The 19,265-nt window shown below is 38.1% G+C and overlaps 1 protein-coding gene across 4 annotated transcripts in view; it reads right to left on the bottom strand.

The window, feature by feature from the left end:
- WDR19 (WD repeat domain 19) overlaps positions 1-10,285 on the bottom strand; it is a 107,380-nt gene extending 97,095 nt beyond the window's left edge. For 3 of the 4 annotated variants that reach the window (XM_045816375.2, XM_087864206.1, XM_045770535.2), the window contains exons 1-4: positions 10,162-10,285; positions 6,818-6,909; positions 6,454-6,519; positions 3,442-3,567 (exon numbers count right to left, since the gene is read on the bottom strand). In XM_045816375.2, coding sequence (XP_045672331.1) covers positions 3,442-3,567; positions 6,454-6,519; positions 6,818-6,909; positions 10,162-10,167 — 290 coding nt within the window. In that variant the 5' untranslated portion in view covers positions 10,168-10,285. Of the gene's footprint in view, positions 1-3,441; positions 3,568-6,453; positions 6,520-6,817; positions 6,910-9,827; positions 10,008-10,161 lie in introns of those variants that run through there. The other variant, XM_045770536.2, reaches the window with a different exon arrangement.
- Between the last annotated feature and the right edge of the window lie 8,980 nt (positions 10,286-19,265).

Here is a 19,265-nt window from a genome sequence, read left to right on the forward strand (position 1 = left end):
ATTTACCCCAAAGATATAGACGTAGTGAAAAGAAGGGCCATATGCATCCCAATGTTCATAGCAGCACTGTCCACAATAGCCAAACTGTAGAAGGAGCCAAGATGCCCTTCAACAGACAAATGGATAAAGAAGATGTGGTCCATATATACAATGGAATACTACGCAGCCATCAGAAAGAATGATTACTAAACATTTGCATCAACATGGATGGGACTGGGGGAGATTATGCTAAGTGAAGTAAGTCAAGCAGAGAAAGACAATTTTCATATGGTTTCACTCATTTGTGCTACATAAGGAATAGCAGGGAGATCATTAGGAGAAGGCAGGGAAAAATGAAGGGGGTAAACAGAAGGGGAAAATGAACCACAAGAGACTATGAACTCCAGGAAACAAACTGAGGGTTTTAGAGGGGAGGGGGTGGGGGGATGGGCCAGCCCGGTGAAGGGTATTAAGGAGGGCACATATTGCATGGAGCACTGGGTGTTATACGCAAACAATGAATCATGGAATGCTACATCAAAAACTAATGATGTATTGTATGGTGACTAACATAGCATAAAAATAAATAAATAAATAAACAATCAATCAATATGCTTGTTTCTCTATCTGTTTAAGCAGGTGTGACAGCCATGAGACTATGCCTCTCAGATCTCCAGCTATGGAGAGTGTAACTGACAAAGGCCCCCCCTGGAATCCATCACCTTGACATGCTGGGGCCATGCCTTCCCACAGGCTGCTCCCAGACAGTAACTGAGTGGGCAGGGATACTGTTAAGGCCCATTCCTGGGAGACATAGGATTCCACTGATGGGTAACTTTGGCTTAAAGTCTCCTCAGAGGCCTAGCTGAACTTTCTTAGAACTGGGCTACAGTATAAGATGTTTCTACCCAATGTTTCTTCCTTCCCTCTCCCCTTTACAAGGGTCAGACATGCACTGTGGTCTGATGGCTCTTCTAACCTGCCCCCTCTATGTTTCCTCACAGGCATTTTCTGTAATAAATCTCACACACTCAACCCTGTTTGGGAGTCTGCTTTTCAGAAAACATGAAGAGAAAGAATTGTGAGCAAGTTAAATAGCACCACAGAGAGGAGGAACCGTGTGAGAAGCACAAAGTCTGATCAGCAACAGCAGCCACATTTAATAAGAGTAGCATAGCAACAGTCCATTCAGTAGTTTATCATTACTGACAGTCACATAACAACCAACTAGAAAAAGAGTTGAACAGTATGTCCCAAGAAGATCAAGTAACCAAATATCCTCAAAAGAAGAGCCAGCTGAACAGACTCCATCTTTCCTTTCTTCAGAGATAAGGCCTCTAGAAGGCTCTACAAATTATAATAAGATACTAAGGCACACATAAGTTCCAACAAGGCTAGCAGATCAGGACAACATATAGTAATCACATGTATTTTTGGCTAAGTTAAACTTGAAGAATACATTATTTTAAGGAAATGCATGTGGCTACAAAAAAAAAAAAAATGCAACCTATGTGGAAGGCGCAGGGTTTCAAAAGTCTTGCTGATACGACAACTGAAAATCAATTAGAAAAGAGGCTGAGTAGGATGACTAGTGCTCAGGTCTGAATGGCCTTGGGAGAAGCAACCATGTCCAATGATCCAAACACAAATCAACTGGTCGATGAATGAGATGTTGTATTTGGAGTTTTCTCTGGGAAGATTGCTGTATCCCAGGGACGTAACTCCTCTAAGCCTAGGTGGGATCAGGGGAAGTACCACTATAATTCTAAGAAGTTATAAAAATACATTTAGTAAAAATTAGTAAATTCAACCTGTTAACATAGTTATTTAAGATAGTTAAGTGACATTGTAGTAAGTTTTGCAATGATTATATCTGAATATGTTTTGTGTATTATTCAAGATGTTCGAAGTGCTCAAAAGAATAAATTCCAATTAAATTTGTAAATGGAATTTAAATTTTTCAAGGAAATTTGTTTGCAAAATGAATATATTTAAGAAAAACTGATATTCAAAATTTTAAGTATCTTAGTATATTTGAATGACCTTTAAATAAAAAACAAATAGTAGTGGGTATACCTTTATATATACACAAGTCTTTTAGACATTAAATATTAATATCAACTAATATTTAATTGTTCTACCCTGATAATTACAATAACATCTACCATTCATTCAGTTCTTGATTTCATGCCTGGCCATGACACAATTAAATGTCACAACAACTCTGAGATGATGTGAGGAAATGGATCTGTGGGAAGATAGATACCAGAGGCAGACATATACCAGTTTGAAACATCTTGGATTAATTATGCATTTTTCTCCAGATGAGAATGTGTTCTCACTGATGCTGAATTTGGTTCAAGAACCAGTACTTGATCTTTATAAATATTCTCTTGAATTGAAGAACAGAGTATGTAAAACCTTTCTAAAAAGTGATGCATACCCAAAGTGTAAAAGGACTGAGCAAGAAATAAAGGTTCTCAAACCTAGCAAGACTTTATGATGGGTGGACGATATCACCTGTGAATGCATGCCTCATGTGTCAATTTGGAGGGTTAAGGAAAACGACGCTAAGGTTACCTCTGGTCCTGTTCTGCATGGCCACCTTGCTAACTCTGGGTTGTTACTCCTTGGGAAACTGGAAATTTATAGTCTAACGCTACAGTATGTGTGTGGCCTATCTGCATGTCCCATGATACCATGAGGCAGATATTATTATTACACACATTCCATATAGATGAAGAGTTTGAGGTTTAGACAGAGGTAAAGCAACTCGTTCAAGGCTGAACTGCCAAGTTTTAGTTGTAAATAAGTTTTTCTATTCCATATGTTAAAGTGGTTTCTCTTTTAGCAGAGATTTGTAATTTATTCTGTTTGCCCAGTACATTTTCCATTTGGGAACTGTCCTACCCTTGATCCCACTCTTCATCCGCTGGGATTTTCAATCCCATGGCCCTGCCTACCCTACTCAGAGACCTTTTGAGTAACTGCGTGGACACTGGTGATATGATGGGGATATGCTCTTCTCTTTGTTGTAACTTGCTGTGAAGAATGATATAAGCCAAGAGTTGTCAGCAGCCATGGAGAGAGTCTGACTTAGAATAAAGTCAGTACAGAGAAAGGAGGAGCTCAGAGATGGAGAAAGGGTCTTGACTGCATCACTAGAAGCCCTAGTGGGGATTGCCTGAGGCCAATCCCATTTCCAGATTTTTTCCAGATGTTTTGTTCCACTGAAAGCAACTTTCTAAGAAGCTATTTATATTTTACAATCGTAACAATTATATTCTAATTAATTGGGCAAAATCAATAGGATTATATGTAATAATAAAAAAACCTTTCTTTCATAGGAAAATAACTCACAAATTGCATCTTTATAATGACAGCAGTTAAGCACTGTTAGCATCAAACCTACAAATAACCATATTTGTAAGTGAAGATTTAAAATAAAAAAGTTATTCTTACCTCATACCACTGTCTAATTGGCTGGTTTTATTTGTGTTGGCATCCCACAGATGAATGCAACTAGATTTCTCAGCAATCACTGCTAGGATATCTCCATCTTTATCCCAATCCATAGCAACACAGTTACTTTTAAAAAAGAAAGCAAAATATTACTATATATCTTCTTAAAGTAGGAAAAGAAATTTAAATATCTATTTGTAATTTTCATCTACAATAAGACCACTCAATCTATTTTGAGTAGGTCATAAACTTTCTAAAGTGAGAAATACAACTCACTATTCACTGCTTAGATAATACTAATTCTTTTTTTTGAGAGAGAGAGAGTGTGCAAGTGGGTTGGGGGAGGGCAAAGGGAGAGAGAATCTTAAGCAGACTCCGAGCTGAGTGTGGAGCCCGATGTGGGGCTCCATCCCTCGACCCTGAGATCGTGACCTGAGCTGAAACCAAGAGTCAGATGCTTCACCAACTGAGCCACCCAGGTGCCCCACTAAGTTAAATCTTTTATTGTTGTTGAGGGGATGGGAAAATTTTAAATTTTATTTTAAGTATCATTTATATATATTACATTACATATAATCACACCTAGTAAGCTAGCACATTTTCTTAGATCCTGTAAAGAACGTGACCTTTTGGTAAAACAAACTCATCAAGCATCTCTGCAAAGGAATCACACCAGGAATTAAGAGGTAATTCGTGTGACCAAGTGTGGAAAGGTTATTTCAAGTTTACAGAGAGAAAAAGAAGGTACTGATAAAAAATGAAGTTATATCCAGATAAATTGTGTATAAAACAGATCTTGGTTGGGTAGATGTGGGATTGTAAATAATGGAAAAACTAGATTTTGAAGCGGTCAGAAATGTTATTTTCATTTTATATCAGAATAAGAGTGATTCCATTAAAATGACAAAATAGTTATAAACAGGAAATGCTTTTTACATATGTTATTGTTTAAAATTATTTCAAAGTATTTATTATAAATCAAAAACTTACTTGAGGTTTACCTTTTTACTATCTGATGCTATTTTTCATTTTGAGACTGTTCTGGGATATTGGCTAAGCCATACTCAGATTTACAGTTAAGACAGTTGGGAGTTACTTTGGTCATTTTATTTTTCAAAGTGTTAAAAAATGTTTTGGGATCTTAATTTTTTCCAGTATTTTCAGAGATTTGGGGAGTGTGGAAGAGGGATGCTTTCAAATTTTTGATAAAATCATCTAACAATTAGAGACAATACATATGGTATTTTATTTATCTGGAGATCCTCTGTCAGTTGAATTCAACTATGATAAACACAGCAAAAGAATTCAGAGATTAAAAAAAAATACAGCCATTGTGTAACCAAAATAGAGGTCACAGAGATGATTAAAAAAACTTCATACAGTTCACTCAAAGAAGTTCTCTACTAAGTGCCTTCTTATTTTTAAACATAATTACAACTATCTTGACTTCTGTTTCCCAAAATACAGAAAACAAGCAACAATTAAGAAAGCGATGGGAAATGCCAAAATGGCGGCATTGGGTAGGCGGGGCAGAGCAGGAGGTGGGAAAGGCTGTTAGAGACTTAGAGAAGTAAGACAACCTGATTTGCAAAGATGGTGGCAATAAACTACAGAAAGCAGACATGAATTTAAAAAGCATGGCAGCGTAAGACCATTCAGGTGAGCGACTCTGGATACCTTAAAACCACTAAGACTATCAATAAAATAACTAATAAAGGTAATGATTACACAGAATTATCAAAAATGCTTATGTTATGGGGCGCCTGGGTGGCACAGTTGGTTAAGCATCTGACTCTTGGTTTCGGCTCAGGTTGTGATCTCAGGGTCATGGGATGGAGCCCCAAGTTGGTGCAGAATCGGCTTAAGACTCTCTCTCCCTCTCCCTCTGTCCTTGCACATGTGCTCGCACTCCCTCTCTCTAAAATAAAGAAATCTTTTTAAAAAATGCTTAAGTTATGTTTTGTGTAATCTGGAATGACTTCCTGGAAAGGATAGGCTTTGTTCTGTAAAAAGCATGTCAAGGGGCACCTGGGTGGCTCAGTCGCTTAAGCATCCATCTCCTGATTTCAGCTCAGGGTCATGAGATTGAGCCCTACATCGGGCTCTGCACTGAGCATGGAGCCTGCTTAGGATTCTCTCTCCCTCTCCCCCTGCCTCCCCACCAGCCGCCTGCTCACATGCATGCACACACTCTCTCTTAAGAAAAAAAACCAAAAAAGTTTAACAATGACGTAGGGATGCCTGGGTGGCTCAGTTGGTTAAGCATCTGCCTTCAGCTCAGGTCATAATCCCAGGGTCCTGGGATCCAGTCCTGAATTGGGCTCTTTGCTCGGCTTCTCTTTCTGCTTCCTTGCTCCCCCTGCTTGTGTGCACTCTCTCCGACAAATAAATGAAATCTTAAAAAAACAAACTTTAAAATGTATGTTGAAAGTAACTATTTTCCAACAATTTATGAGAGGAAATAGTACAGTGATATGGACTTATCTTTTCTGCCTATACACAAAGTAAGACTTGTTTATAATTAAATAAGAATCTTTCATATGGACTCATTTATAATTGTACCTTAAAGCTTCCCTGCGGATGTATGGAGGTTATAAATATCAACTCTAACTCATATGCTATATGACTATGTATTTCACTAATAACTCATGTATAAAAAAACAAACCCCTGGGGAGCCTGCGTGGCACAGTCAGTTGGTTTTGGCTCAGGTCATGATCTCAGGGTTTGTGGGATGGAGCTCCACACGGGGCTCTGTGCCGAGCAGAGTTGGCTTGGGATTCTCTCTCCTTTCCCCTCCGCCCCTCCTGCTTATGCTCTGTCTCTAAAAATTAGTAAATAAACCTTAAAAAACAAAACAAAAAAACAAATCCCTTTGCCAATGAAGAAAGCAAAAGAAGAGACACAGATTAAATACGAGTTGTAAAATCCTATTTGATTACAGCTTTAAGGCAATACTTTTTACCTTTTAGGAAGAAAGCTTGAAAAAGTTTTTGATCCACCTCTGTACTTACCCAGGTAAGTTAATTTCACTTCTTTTTTGACCATGGCGATCAAAGATTTTCACAATATGATCAGCTCTAAAAACAATTAGAACACAAATATATAATTTAAATGTGTCTTTTTATAAATGCACGTTAAAAAATTAAGCTGCCATCCAAGTGATTTCCGAGTTCTCTCATGACAGCTGCATAATCTCCATCTAGGTTATTACCAGAGAAAGATTATCAACTGTGATGTTAATGGAGGTGAATGTATTATTTTTCCCACTATACAGCCATCACACAAGAACGTCTACTAAATAAATGGTGTGGTTATGCAGGCGTACAACCATTTGAAGTCAGGATGATTTACTTAAAACATTCACTGATTTCTTACCCTGTTACTGCAAGGTAGTTTCCTGATGTTTTTTGCCAGGTGAACTGTATCGGTGCGCCAAGCCAAGTCTTTTCTAGCAGTGAGAAAATACGCTAAAAAGATAAACGTAATTTTGATATTTTCAAAACATATAGTTTAAGGGTTGGTCAAAGATACCACAACATGATCATGAAAACAGTAGGGTTCAAGATGGTAACGGCTTACTGTTAGAGCTTATCCAGAAAAAGTCAACAATGTAACAGACAAAATAATCGGATCAACCAACCAACCAATCAACCAAATTCTACAATCTGGTTGTTTGTATGGACAAACAACAAACTTTGTATGAAGTATGGACCTTAATACACAGGCAAGCATTTATTATAAATTTTGGTCTTAAATGGTTTTGAATATTCTATAAAAATTATAATTTTAGTTTTATATGTTAAAGAGTAAAATAATTTAAACTTGAATTTAGCTAATAATCAGTAGCATGGATTTTTAAAAAATTTTTAGTTAAATTCAGTTAATTAACATATATTTTATTATTAGTTTCAGAGATAGAAGTCAGTGATTCACCAGTCTTATAGCATACGCAGTGCTCATTACATCACATGCCCTCCTTAATTTCCATCACCCAGTGACCCCATCCCCTCACCCCCCACCCCTCCAGCAAACCTGTTTGTTTCCTATGGTTAAGAGTCTCTTATGGTTTGCCCCCTCTCTTATTTTGTCTTGTTTTCCTTTTATTCCCTCTCTTCCCCATGATCCTGTTTTCTTAAATTCCACAAATGAGTGAAATCATATAATTGTCTTTCTCTGATTGACTTATTCTGCTTAGCGTGATACCCTCTAGCTCCATCCATGTTGTTGCAAATGGCAAGATTTCATTCTTTTTGATGACTAATATTCCATTGTATATATATACCAACTCTTCTTTATCCATTCATCTGTCGATGGACGTCTGGGCTCTTTCCACAGTTTGGCTACTGGGGACATGGCTGCTATAAACACTGGGGAGTAACATGGATTTCTTAGATTAAACTTAACAAAACTACCATTTAAAAAATCTTAACTATGATAAAAATACAAACTACTTCATTCAAAATTTTCTTCCTTTACCCATTAGTTATATTTACTCAATCATTAAGTACTTAATTTAGCAATTGGGTGAACAGCATATCAACTGAAAAGCCTTTCTTTTCAGTCAAGAACTGGGGTATCTAATATGGAAGCCACAAAACACAGCTGGACTTGAAATTTTATTGAGGGCTTGAAATGTAGGTAGCCCGAATTTAGATGTGTTGTAAATGTAGATACATATGCATTTCGAGGATATAATAAAAAATGTAAACTATCTCATTGATAATTTTTTATATTGATTACATATGGAAATAATATTTTGGATATGCTGGATAAAATAAATTATTTAAATTAATCTCACCTGTTTCTTTTAAAGCATTTTAATGTGGCTACTAAAAATTTTAAATTACATTGACTCACAGTAGATTTATATCAAACAATACTGATCTAGAACAATTAAGAACATAGAGCTTGAGGGGCGCCTGGGTGGCACAGCGGTTAAGCGTCTGCCATGGCTCAGGGCGTGATCCCTGCGTTATGGGATCGAACCCCACATCAGGCTCCTCCGCTGTGAGCCTACTTCTTCCTCTCCCACTCCCCCTGCTTGTGTTCCCTCTCTCGCTGGCTGTCTCTATCTCCGTCGAATAAATAAATAAAATCTTAAAAAAAAAAAAAAAGAACATAAAGCTTGAATGAAAACATACAGATTTTAATATTAAGTCAAATTAGACCACGTCTAGGCATATGAAGTTTAGATACGCCCACAGGAGGCTTGACAATCTGAGGGGCCACACAAAACTCATTCAATGCTTGAAATTAAACACCAAGGGGCGCCTACGTGGCACAGCTGGCCAAGCGTCAGGCTCTTGATTTCCGCTCAGGTGACGCTCTCAGGATTCTGAAATTGAGCCAGGCGGTCAGCTGTGAGTGTGCTTGAGCATTTCTCTCCCCTCCTTCTTTGCCCCTCCCCCTGCTCACGCATGTTGGCTCTCTAAAACTAAATAAACCTTTTTTAAAAAAATTAAACACCAATCAATCAGCATTTGGTATGTTAAGTAGATGAAATCCACCTCTATTGAAAACAGGAGTGGTCAATAAACACAAGTGCACCCACGTTTTGTGGAGTCTGAAAACACCTTGAAGGGGGGAAAGAAGCAATAAAGGCATCTTTTGCAATTTTTTTGACCACGTGGCCGAGGAACCCCCTCAAGCAAGTGAGGGATCCTTAAACTTCATTAGCTTCATGGTAGACCTCTTCGGGCTGTGATGTTGCGTCTTTTTCCTCACTGGAACTACATTTACGTGCACCATATATGGTATAGTGAAAAAGTGCTAGCTTCACAACCAGAAAACCAAGGTTTGGACTTCGCTTTTTACGTATTAGCTGTAGGGCTTAAAACAAGTCGCTCAAATTGCCTCAAGCACAAAATTCTTAATTGTAAACCAAGAATAATTATCTCCTCCGTTCTGATACTTCATAAATTGTGAAGCGCTTTAGAAATTTATGATTCCCGGTCAATTCCAATTTCCACGCTAACAGCCACGAGGAATCATTAAGAATTAATTAATTTTTAAATTGAACTATCCATTTCTTTGCCAGGTCAGGGCAGAGGGCTATTGCTGTAGTAAAGCAGAAGGGTTTTGAAATGAGCTGTAGCTAGTGACCGGGGATGGGATTCAGAACCAGAAGCCCAAGCGCAGGAACGGTGCATGCAGAGGAAGACCTGCGCGTGCAAGTGCAGATTTCTCCGTGAATTATGTACACTAGCCACTGAGTGATTTGTACATTAGAGTAGTCACAAGCTATACAATCTGACATTATTCTTTAAGATTTTCACTCTTTTTAATTACTGAGCAGTCGCGCAGCTTGCCAGGGGTTCAGCTGCAGGAAAAGCAGCAGCTCGTGACACCCAATCCAGTCAACTTCACTGCGACCCTCCAAGCATACCGTTCTTTCCGCGGTGCGAAGTTCGAGGTCTTCTCTGACCCAGACTGTTCATTTCAGGCCGCGTCCGGGTTGCCTCTGCTCGCACCGCTTCAACTCCGTGCGCGGTCCCAGAAATGAGGCCTCCCTCTCCGCCTCTCCAATTTTCTTTCCTTTCCCCTCCTTCCTTCAACTTCGCCCCCGCTTTCCCCCTCCCCGCTCACCCAGCTCTCTTCCCCATTCCTAACGCACTCTGGAGGACGGACGGGGACACAGGCCCCTATCCTCAAAGTGGCTCCTCGAGCTAAAAGCCAGTGGTCGCGTTTTCCCGCCCCCCCGGGGTTTGTAAGTTATTTACCTTCATCTCAAGGCTCCAGCGGCCGCGCGATCTGGCAAATGCGCAGGCGCACCTGGTCTGCTCCAAAAGAGCTAACGCGTTCCCGTCACCCAGGAGATCGCGCGAGCAGTGACCAATCAGCGAACACTTGCTACAGGGCGGTGCCTCGTGGGGTCCTCCGCAGGGGAGGGCGGGAGGCGTGGACTGGAATCTCGTCACGCAGGCCGAGGTTGGCCCGGAAAGATTGCGCATCGGGAGGCCCGGCTGCGCCTTGGCTTCCTAGTTGGGCTCTGATTGGATGAGACCGGGGGACTCGCCCCGAGGGAGGTGGGCTCTGTGAGCCCTGAAAGGCGCCTGCGTACACTTCGGCTCCTTGTTTCTAAGATGCCAATGGTGGTGGGTGGGGGCGCCCAGAATCCAGGAAACGAGAACGGAAATTTGCTCTTGGGGCAAATACTGTTACATAGTACGCGCAAAGAGGACTTGGATGGGCCCGTGTGCCATCCCTTTTTTTCCTTTCCAGGCTTCTGGGTTAGAAGAAATAAGATGTGTTTTTTGTTTTTCCCCAAGGCGTTAATAGGCCAACTAAATTGGGCAAGAAAAATGAACACGAAGTGCTTCTTCTCTCTTTAGGCTTTGGACCTGTCAACTCTTCCTCAATTACGCCCTGCCACAGATTTGTGCTTTAGTATTTAGAGTATGAAGGTAGTTCTTTTGCCCAAGTGTCTGAAAATGTTGAACAACCCACCCTTTTCTTTTTGACTTCAGGTAGGAATCGTACTGGCTTAAAGAAAATGATTTCAAAGAACTAATGAGGGGTGTTACCATTCTTGAGGGTCCTGTTCCCTTGGTTTGGGGTTTTGTTTAGTTTAGTTTAGGTTTCCCTTTAGTTTCAGGTGCAAGACCTGCCCATTAAAATGAAGATGTCGTTAATAGGTGATTGAGTGAGAGAAAAAGGTTAAGAGAAACAGAAATTCAGAAATCGGCCATGCAACATTTAAAAGAGTGAATGGAACTTTTTAGGTTTAGGGAATGTAGGGGAGACAGAATTTTGCCTCTGCCCTCTCAGGGTTTTTCAGCTAGGCCTAAGAATTAAACTGACCTAAGACGGATTAACTGAAGAAAAGCCTACAAATATGTATGTGTTACCTGAAATGGGAGCCATCCTAAGACCCAAAGAAATGATGACATCCACATGCCATGCTTTTATATTAGGTTGAACCAAGAGAGGAAACTGTGGGAATGCAATTAAACTATGTGGTGAGGCTAAAGAAAAATAATTATTTTAATGAGGTCTGTTTGTATAGACTCTCAATCTCAGCTTCTGATGATAAGAATGTTATTTTCCTTCTGGTACAGAGAGGGTATCTTTCACAAGGGAGTTTTTAATTCCCTGTTTTCAGGAAGAAAAGATTACTCATTTGCATCTGCTATTTTTTAGGTGCCTTTAGCTCAAAATAATCCTTATATCAGAGTGGTTTATTTTGTAGTGGCGTATTCTGCCACCCTTCAGGGGAAGTCTACATAACAGAAATAAAATTAGGCCAGAAAAATGAAAATCAGGAGAGTGTAGATTCCTGCAAACCAAGGCAAAGCATTTTAAGCAATTCAAAGTAGATATTATTTATTTTTTAAAAGATTTTATGTATTTGAGAGAGAGAGAGTGTGTGTGTGTGTGTGCATGAGCAGGAGGGAGGGGCAGAGGGAGGAGCAGGGAGCCAGATGCGGGACTCTATCCCAAACCCCAGGATCGTGACCTGAGGACACTTAACCAACTGAGCCACCCAGGTGCCCCCTAAGTAGATATTATTTAATGGACTATTGGGTTTGTCTCAGAAGAGGATGTTAAGGTAAAATGGTAGAGTAAGGATAATGAGAAATTGAAAGAGGTCAACTTATTTAGAGATAGTAGGTAATTAGGCTTACTGGGCTTTTCTCTTTCTTTCTTTCTTTTTTTCTTTTGTGGGAACTTATTTTTTAGTTACAAATTCCATGTCCTGTCATAGGTCTAATCGAATTTTGTACTTCTTTTTGAGTCAGCTTTGATAGTTGTGGCTTTCCTAGGAATTTGTTCTTTTCATCTAGGTTATCCAATTTGTTGGCATACTGTTGTTCACAGTATTCCTTTATACTTTTTTATTTCTGTAGGGTCAATAGTGATGTTTTCTCTTTTATTCCTGATTTTGGTAACTTGAATGTTTTCTCATTTTTCCTCTCTAGTCTAGCTAAATATGTCAATTTTGTTGTTGACCTTTAAAAAAAATAGATTTTGGTTTTGTTTATGTGATAAGTTTAGTTTTGTCCCCCAAAAAGATATGTTGAAGTCCTACTTGTGAATATAGCTTTATTTGGAAATAGGGGATTTGCAGATATAATTAAATGTCATTCACATGGCCCTAATTTAATATAATTTATGTACTTATAAGAAGAGGGAAATTTGAGGGGCACCTGGGTAGCGCAGTCGTTAAGCGTCTGCCTTCGGCTCAGGGCATGATCCTGGCCTTTCGGGATCGAGTCCCACATCGGGCTCCTCGGCTGAGAGCCTGCTTCTTCCTCTCCCACTCCCCTGCTTGTGTTCCCTCTCTCGCTGGCTGTCTCTATCTCTGTCACTTATATAAATAAATAAAATCTTTAAAAAAAAAAAAAAAGAAGAGGGAAATTTGAACACAGACACACAGGGAGACTGCCAGGTGACTATAGAGGCAGAGGTTGATGTAGCTACACCAAAGAATGCCAAGGATTGATGCCCACATCAGAACTAGGAAGAGGCAAGTAATAATTCTCCCCCATATTTCAGGGGGTGCATGGTCCTGTCAAACACCTTGATGTTGGACTTCTAACTTCCAGAACTGTGAGATGATAGATTTCTGTTAAGTCACATGGTTTGAGGTATTTTGTTACAGTAGCCGTAGGAAACTAATATAGATTTTGGTACCAGGAAGTGTTGTGCTGCTATAACATATACCTAAAATGTAGTAATGGCTTATGGAGAGAGGCTGATAGAATTCGGAGGTACTTGGTAGTAAGCTTAAATTGCTTTGAAGGCATTGTTGGTTGAAATGTGGACATTAAACGTGTTTTGAGAGCTCAGACAGGAGAGCTATAGAGGAAGTTTTTGGGTTTTTTAGAGAATACATAGATTGGTATAACAGAATGCTGAAAATATGAATGTTCACAGTGCTTCTGGTGAGGCCTCAGATGGAAATAAGGGACATGTTATTGGATGCTTGTTATAAAGTGGTAGAGAATTTGGCTGAATTGTATTGTGTTGGGTGGAAAGCAGAATTCGTAAGTGATAAACTTACATATTTAACTAAGGAGATTTTCAGTTAAGGTGTTTGAAGGCTCAGCCTAGTTTCTCCTTGCTGCTTAGTAAAATGTGAGAGGATGGAGATAAGTTGAGAATGAACTGCTAAGCACAAAAGAACCAGCACTTGGTTATTTGGAAAATTCTCAGCCTCTTCAGATAGAATGTTCTGGAAACAGGGTCAAGGGTAGGGACAGACAACCATTTACTAAAGAGGTTAGGCATGTGACTTATGAATCCAGTCAACCAGCTCAGCAAGAACAAAGATTAGTGAACTTCAGGATATGGCAACATAAACATCCCCTTGTGCCCTGCTGTAGGCATACCCCTCCCCCCGCAAAACCCAACAGCCAACCACTGAGAGATGTATAGAGCATCACAGAGCTGTGAAACAACTTCCAGAGCCTAATTTATGTGTGACTGGAGTCCCAGAAGAAGCTGGGGATGGAGGAATAGAATATTTGAAAAAGTAAAGGTTGAAAAAAATGTCCAAATTTGATGAAAATGCTAACCCCCCAGATCCAAAAACTCAATGAACACCAAGCAGAGGAAACACGAAGAAGACTAACAAGTTATTTAAAACCTGTGATGAAGGAAAATCTTAAAAGAAGCCAGATTAAGAAGATAAATGCACAAAGGAGCAAAAATAAGAAAATGAGCGACTTCTTGTTGGAAACCGTGCAATCCAGAAGACCATGGAGCAACATATTAAAGTACTGAAAGAAAAAAGCTGTCCATATAGAATTCTATACTCAGAAAAAAGATCTTTCAAAAATGAAAGTGGCCAGCAAACTGAGTCCAGCAATATATATATATATATATATATATATATATATATATATATATATAAAGGAATGTATACCATGACCAAGTGACATTGATCCAAGAAATGCAAACATAGGTCAGTATCTGAAAATCAATTAATACAATATACAACATTAATATAATAAAGGACAAAAAATATGATCACATTAATAGACACAGAAAAACACTTGAAAAAATCCCTAACCCTTAAAACTCAACTTTCATTCATGATAAAAATACTCAATAAACTAGGAATGAAAAGTATTTTCTTCAAACTGAGAAAGGTCATCTACAAAAACCCATATAACTAACATTATACTTAGTGGTGAAAGATTGAATGCCTTTAGAGATAGTAGGTAATTAGGCTTAAGGAAAAGAGATATCCACTCTTGCCACTTCTACTTACCATTGTACTGGAGGATCTAGCCAGGGGAATTATTAAAGAAAAGATTGGAGAGGAAGAAGTAAAACTATGCAGATATCATCATCTTGTACATAGAAAATTCCAAGGAATCCACTAAAAACCATTACAGTAAATGAGCAAGTTTGCAGGATATAAGATTAATACACAAAAAAATCAACTGCATTTTTCTATACTAGAAGTGAATAATCCAAAAGTGGAAATTCGTAAAAGTCTATGTATAGAAAATACATAAATTTAACAAAAGTACAAGACTTATACACCAAAAACTACAAAATTTGTTTGTTCAAAGAAATTAAAGAAAAAAATAAATGTGAATACATACCACATTCATGGATCAGAGACTTAATATTCTTAAGATGCCAATACTCCCCTAACGTATATAGATTCAATAAAATCTCTATTAAAATCCCAGCTACCTTTTTGAGGAAATTGAGAAGGTAATCTAAAATTCATAGGAATTTCAAGGGACTCAGAATATGCAAAATAATCTTGAAAAAGAAGAACAAAATTGGAAGACTCACACTTTTCAATTTTTAAAACTTACTGCAAAGCTTAACAGTAACCAAAACAGTGTGTTAGTAGCATAAGGATAGTTATATAGATCAATGGAATAGAATTGAGAGTCCAGAAATAAAACTGTGCATCTGTGGGCAACTGATTTTCAACAAGGTTGTCAAAGACAATTCAATGGGGGAAAGAATTAAATTCAACAAATGGTATTATGACACCAAAACCACAAATGAAGAAAGAAAAATGTGGACTTCATAGAAATCAAAACTTTTGTCCCTCAAAGAACACCACCATGAAAGTGAAAAGACAACCCATAGACTGGGAGAAAATATTTGCAGATCATATATTTGATAAGAGATTTTTATTTAAAATATGTAAAGAAATCTTACAACTCAATAATAGAAGGACAACTCCATTAAAAATGGGCAAATAATTTCAACAGACATTTCTCCAAAGAAAACATATGAATGGCTAATAAACCCATGCAAAGTTGCTCAACATCACTAGTCATCAGGGAAATGTAAATGAAAGCTACAATGAGATATCACTTTACGTGATATTCATTGTTAGTTTAATTTGCGTTTCTCTGGGTGCTAATGAATTCAAACACTTTTTTTGTTGGTCATTTGTGCTCTTCTGCACATTATTTAACAGTATTCACTAATTTATGGGGTTGCTATTTATCCCCAATTTGTAAGAGATTTTTGTATAATCTTGTGTGGTTAAATAAGTGTTTTAAAAACAGCAACTTGGTTCTGGTCTTGGTTTTCAAGTTTCCCCTTGCTTATAGACTTTCTTGAATGATTTTTTTTAATTCTAATTTTTTACATTGAAATCTTTAATATATAGTATTTATTTTTGTCTGTGGTATCAAATGGGTGTCTTCTTTTACATTCCGTGTGGCCCAAACTCTTCTCCAGACAGTCAGTCATTGCTATACCACATGTATTTTTATTATACCCAAGAAAGGAGTCTGCAGGCCAGAGCAACTTCAGTTACTCAACTTAGTTTCAGAAAAAATCATTCCATTTTGATCACACTGCTTCTGTGCTCTTGGCTCACCATTCTGGTGCTGGCAAGAATGCAGATATTCTGCATTAGGCTCCTTATTTTGTCTTTTTTTGGGGGGGGGGGTCTTTTTCTTCCCCCCAAGATCTTGGTAACTTGCATAATTCCTCTACTTTCACTGACTTGCCTTCTTGTATTTTCATTATCTAGACTTATATCTTTCCCTACTCTAAATCATTTCCTTATGATTAATATTTCCCATCCAACAATTCTTAGTCCAACCAAAGGACTTTATTTCAAGTCTTTTAGGAATGCTAGAACTTCACCATATATTGTACCTATTTTGTCTTTTTTCCACTGTATGATAAAATTGTATTGTTATCTTAGCTTTTCATGTTTATTTTTACATTTTTTTAGCTTTTCATTTTTAATATTCACTTTTATCAAAAGTTTGATGAAAATTACAGAACTGGTCAATTTTAGTATGTTTTTGAGAAATTGCTGGGAACACTTTCAGGCTTATGAACATAATTTTTCTAACATTTCAGTGACTTAGTAATTAAACAAAGCTGGTAAGTAATGGTCATTGCATATTTAACTTTAAATATGAATATTAAATATGTTTGGATTTTTCAAAATTTTAATTTTTGTGCACTGCCTCATAATATGTGTTTATAGATTTAAATGTTTTTCAATTATAAAATGATATGACTCTTTTAAGGACTGCATAGTATAATAGTGACTTGAACTTGGTCATAAACCCCCAGTTTAAACCCAGTTCATGACACTTAATAGTCTGGGTTTTTTTTAAGATTTTATTCTGTAGAAATCTCTACACCCAACTTTGGCTGGAACTCACAACCCTGAGACCAAGAGTCACACGCTCCACTAACTGAGCCCGCCAGGAGCCTCTAGTTTTTTGACCTTGATCAAATTACCACCTCTGACTTTGTGCTCTGAAGTTTAAAATGGCGATAATACCTACCCTCATTTGATTTTAGAGAAAATTAAATTAGTTAAAAAGAGGGAAAAAAAGAAAACAAAGTTCCACTATCAATATGTATTAATTTTTTTGTGTATTTTCTTCTGGGTTTTGCTTCTATGTATACATATTTTACTATGCATTTATAATTATGGTGGGTGCATATATTTAACACATTTATTTAGGTCAAGTAATAAATACAACATATTAGGCTGCTCAGTACTGAAAATAGAAAAGCATACATTCCTAATAAAATGGATTTTTAGTTTTCCCGTACCAGGTTAAGTCAATTCTTACCTCTTCAACTGCCTTCTGCTGAATTAGAGGCTGAACCACTTAGATCATTGGTTCTCTAACTTTAGTGTGTATCTGATAAATTCAGTGTGTTATTAGAATCACCGGGGGGGGGGGGTGAAACGGATTGCTTGGCTCCATCCCCGGAGTCTGATTTAGTAGGTTAGGGTGCATCTGGAGAGGTTGCATTTCTTTTCTTTCTTTCTTTCTTTCTTTCTTTCTTTCTTTCTTTCTTTCTTTCTTTCTTCTTTCTTTTTAATAGTAGGCTTTTTTTTTTAAGTTTTATTTATTTAGTTATTTGAGAGAGAGAGAGAGAGAATGATCAGGGGGAGGGGCAGAAGGAGAGGGAGAAGCACTGAGCAGGAAGCCCAACATGGGGCTCCATCCCAGGACACCGGGATCATGACCTGAGCCAAAGGCAGACACTCAATCCACTGAGCCACCCAGGTGCCCCCCAATTTTTTTTCTTTTTTTAAGATTTTGTGTATGAGAGAAAGCCTGAAGGGGGTGGGTAGCAGAGTGAGAGGCATAAGCAGACTCTCCACTGAGCGCCCAGCCTGATGGGGGCTAGATCTTACGACCCTGAGATCATGGCCTGAGCCGAAGTCAAGAGTCTGGCACTCAACTGACTGAGCCACCCAGGCACCCCTGGAGAATGTGCACTGCTCACATGTTCCCAGGTGAGACTGATTATGCCCATCTGTGCATTGCTCTTTGAGGCCGTTGATCTCTATAGTCTCCTAAGTCGCCTTCACTTTTTATCATATGTTACACTGAAACACCCTGTATTCTTTTCAATGTTAAGTTTACCAAGCAACAATACTTTTCCTAGTATATGCCTTCTGAAAATTTCTAATTTATTATTTTTTTAAGATTTTATTTATTTGAGAGAGAGAGCGTGCCAGAGCACAAGCAGGTACAGGGGCAGAGGGAGAGGGAGAAACAGACTCACTGCTGAGCAGACAGCCCGATGCAGGGCTCAAGCCCAGAACCCTGGGATCCTGACCTGAGCTGAAGGCAGACCCTTAACCCACTGAGCCACCCAGGCATTCCTCAATTTATTATTTTTAAGTTGCAAGAAGCATTTGGTATTATTTTATATGAATCAGGGATCCTAATTAATTCCTGGTTTTCTATTTTTTTGTTATTCTTTTTCTCATTAGGCTGACGGAATAGGTAGGATTTCAGTAGGGGGATAAGAAAAGATACTGAGAGATAATAAGGTACAGTGGAAGAGGCAGGCAAGGCGATCTGAACTCAATAACAACCCACTTAGTAACTTGAATAATGTACTTAATTCCTCAGCCTCACTTTCTTTAATTAAAACATGTCTGACATACAACATTGTGTAAATTTAAGGTATACATGTTAATTTGATACATTCATATATGCAGTATAATTGCCATTGTAGCAATAATTATCAGCTTCACTTTTTCTTATCTACAATGGAGCCTGAAAATTAATAAAAATATTTTTGTTGTATTCCTCTGGAAATAGTTGTATCCTTTGCAAATGCTTGAATCCTTTCCTGAATGCAAAATCTTTTGTAATATCATATTTGGGAAAGAAGGGAAAGCCTGCTCCCCATCTAAAATTTAAGAGCCAGGAACATGATTAAGCCTGTTAATCTGGGAAAGGATCTGGTGTCCACTTATTTGGGAGAGATTCATTGAAGAGTTAGTTAAGCCATTACACAACCTGTGGGAGGGGTAATTCTAGAATGCACAGAGCTATTTTTGCTTAAGCTATACAATTTAAAATTGATTGCTTATTTAAGTATAAATAAATAGCTGTTA

The sequence above is a fragment of the Ursus americanus genome, chromosome 8 (genome assembly GCF_024610735.1).
Source record: "Ursus americanus isolate L20-20 chromosome 8, mUrsAme1.1.p, whole genome shotgun sequence".
Classification (NCBI taxonomy): Eukaryota; Metazoa; Chordata; class Mammalia; order Carnivora; family Ursidae; genus Ursus; species Ursus americanus.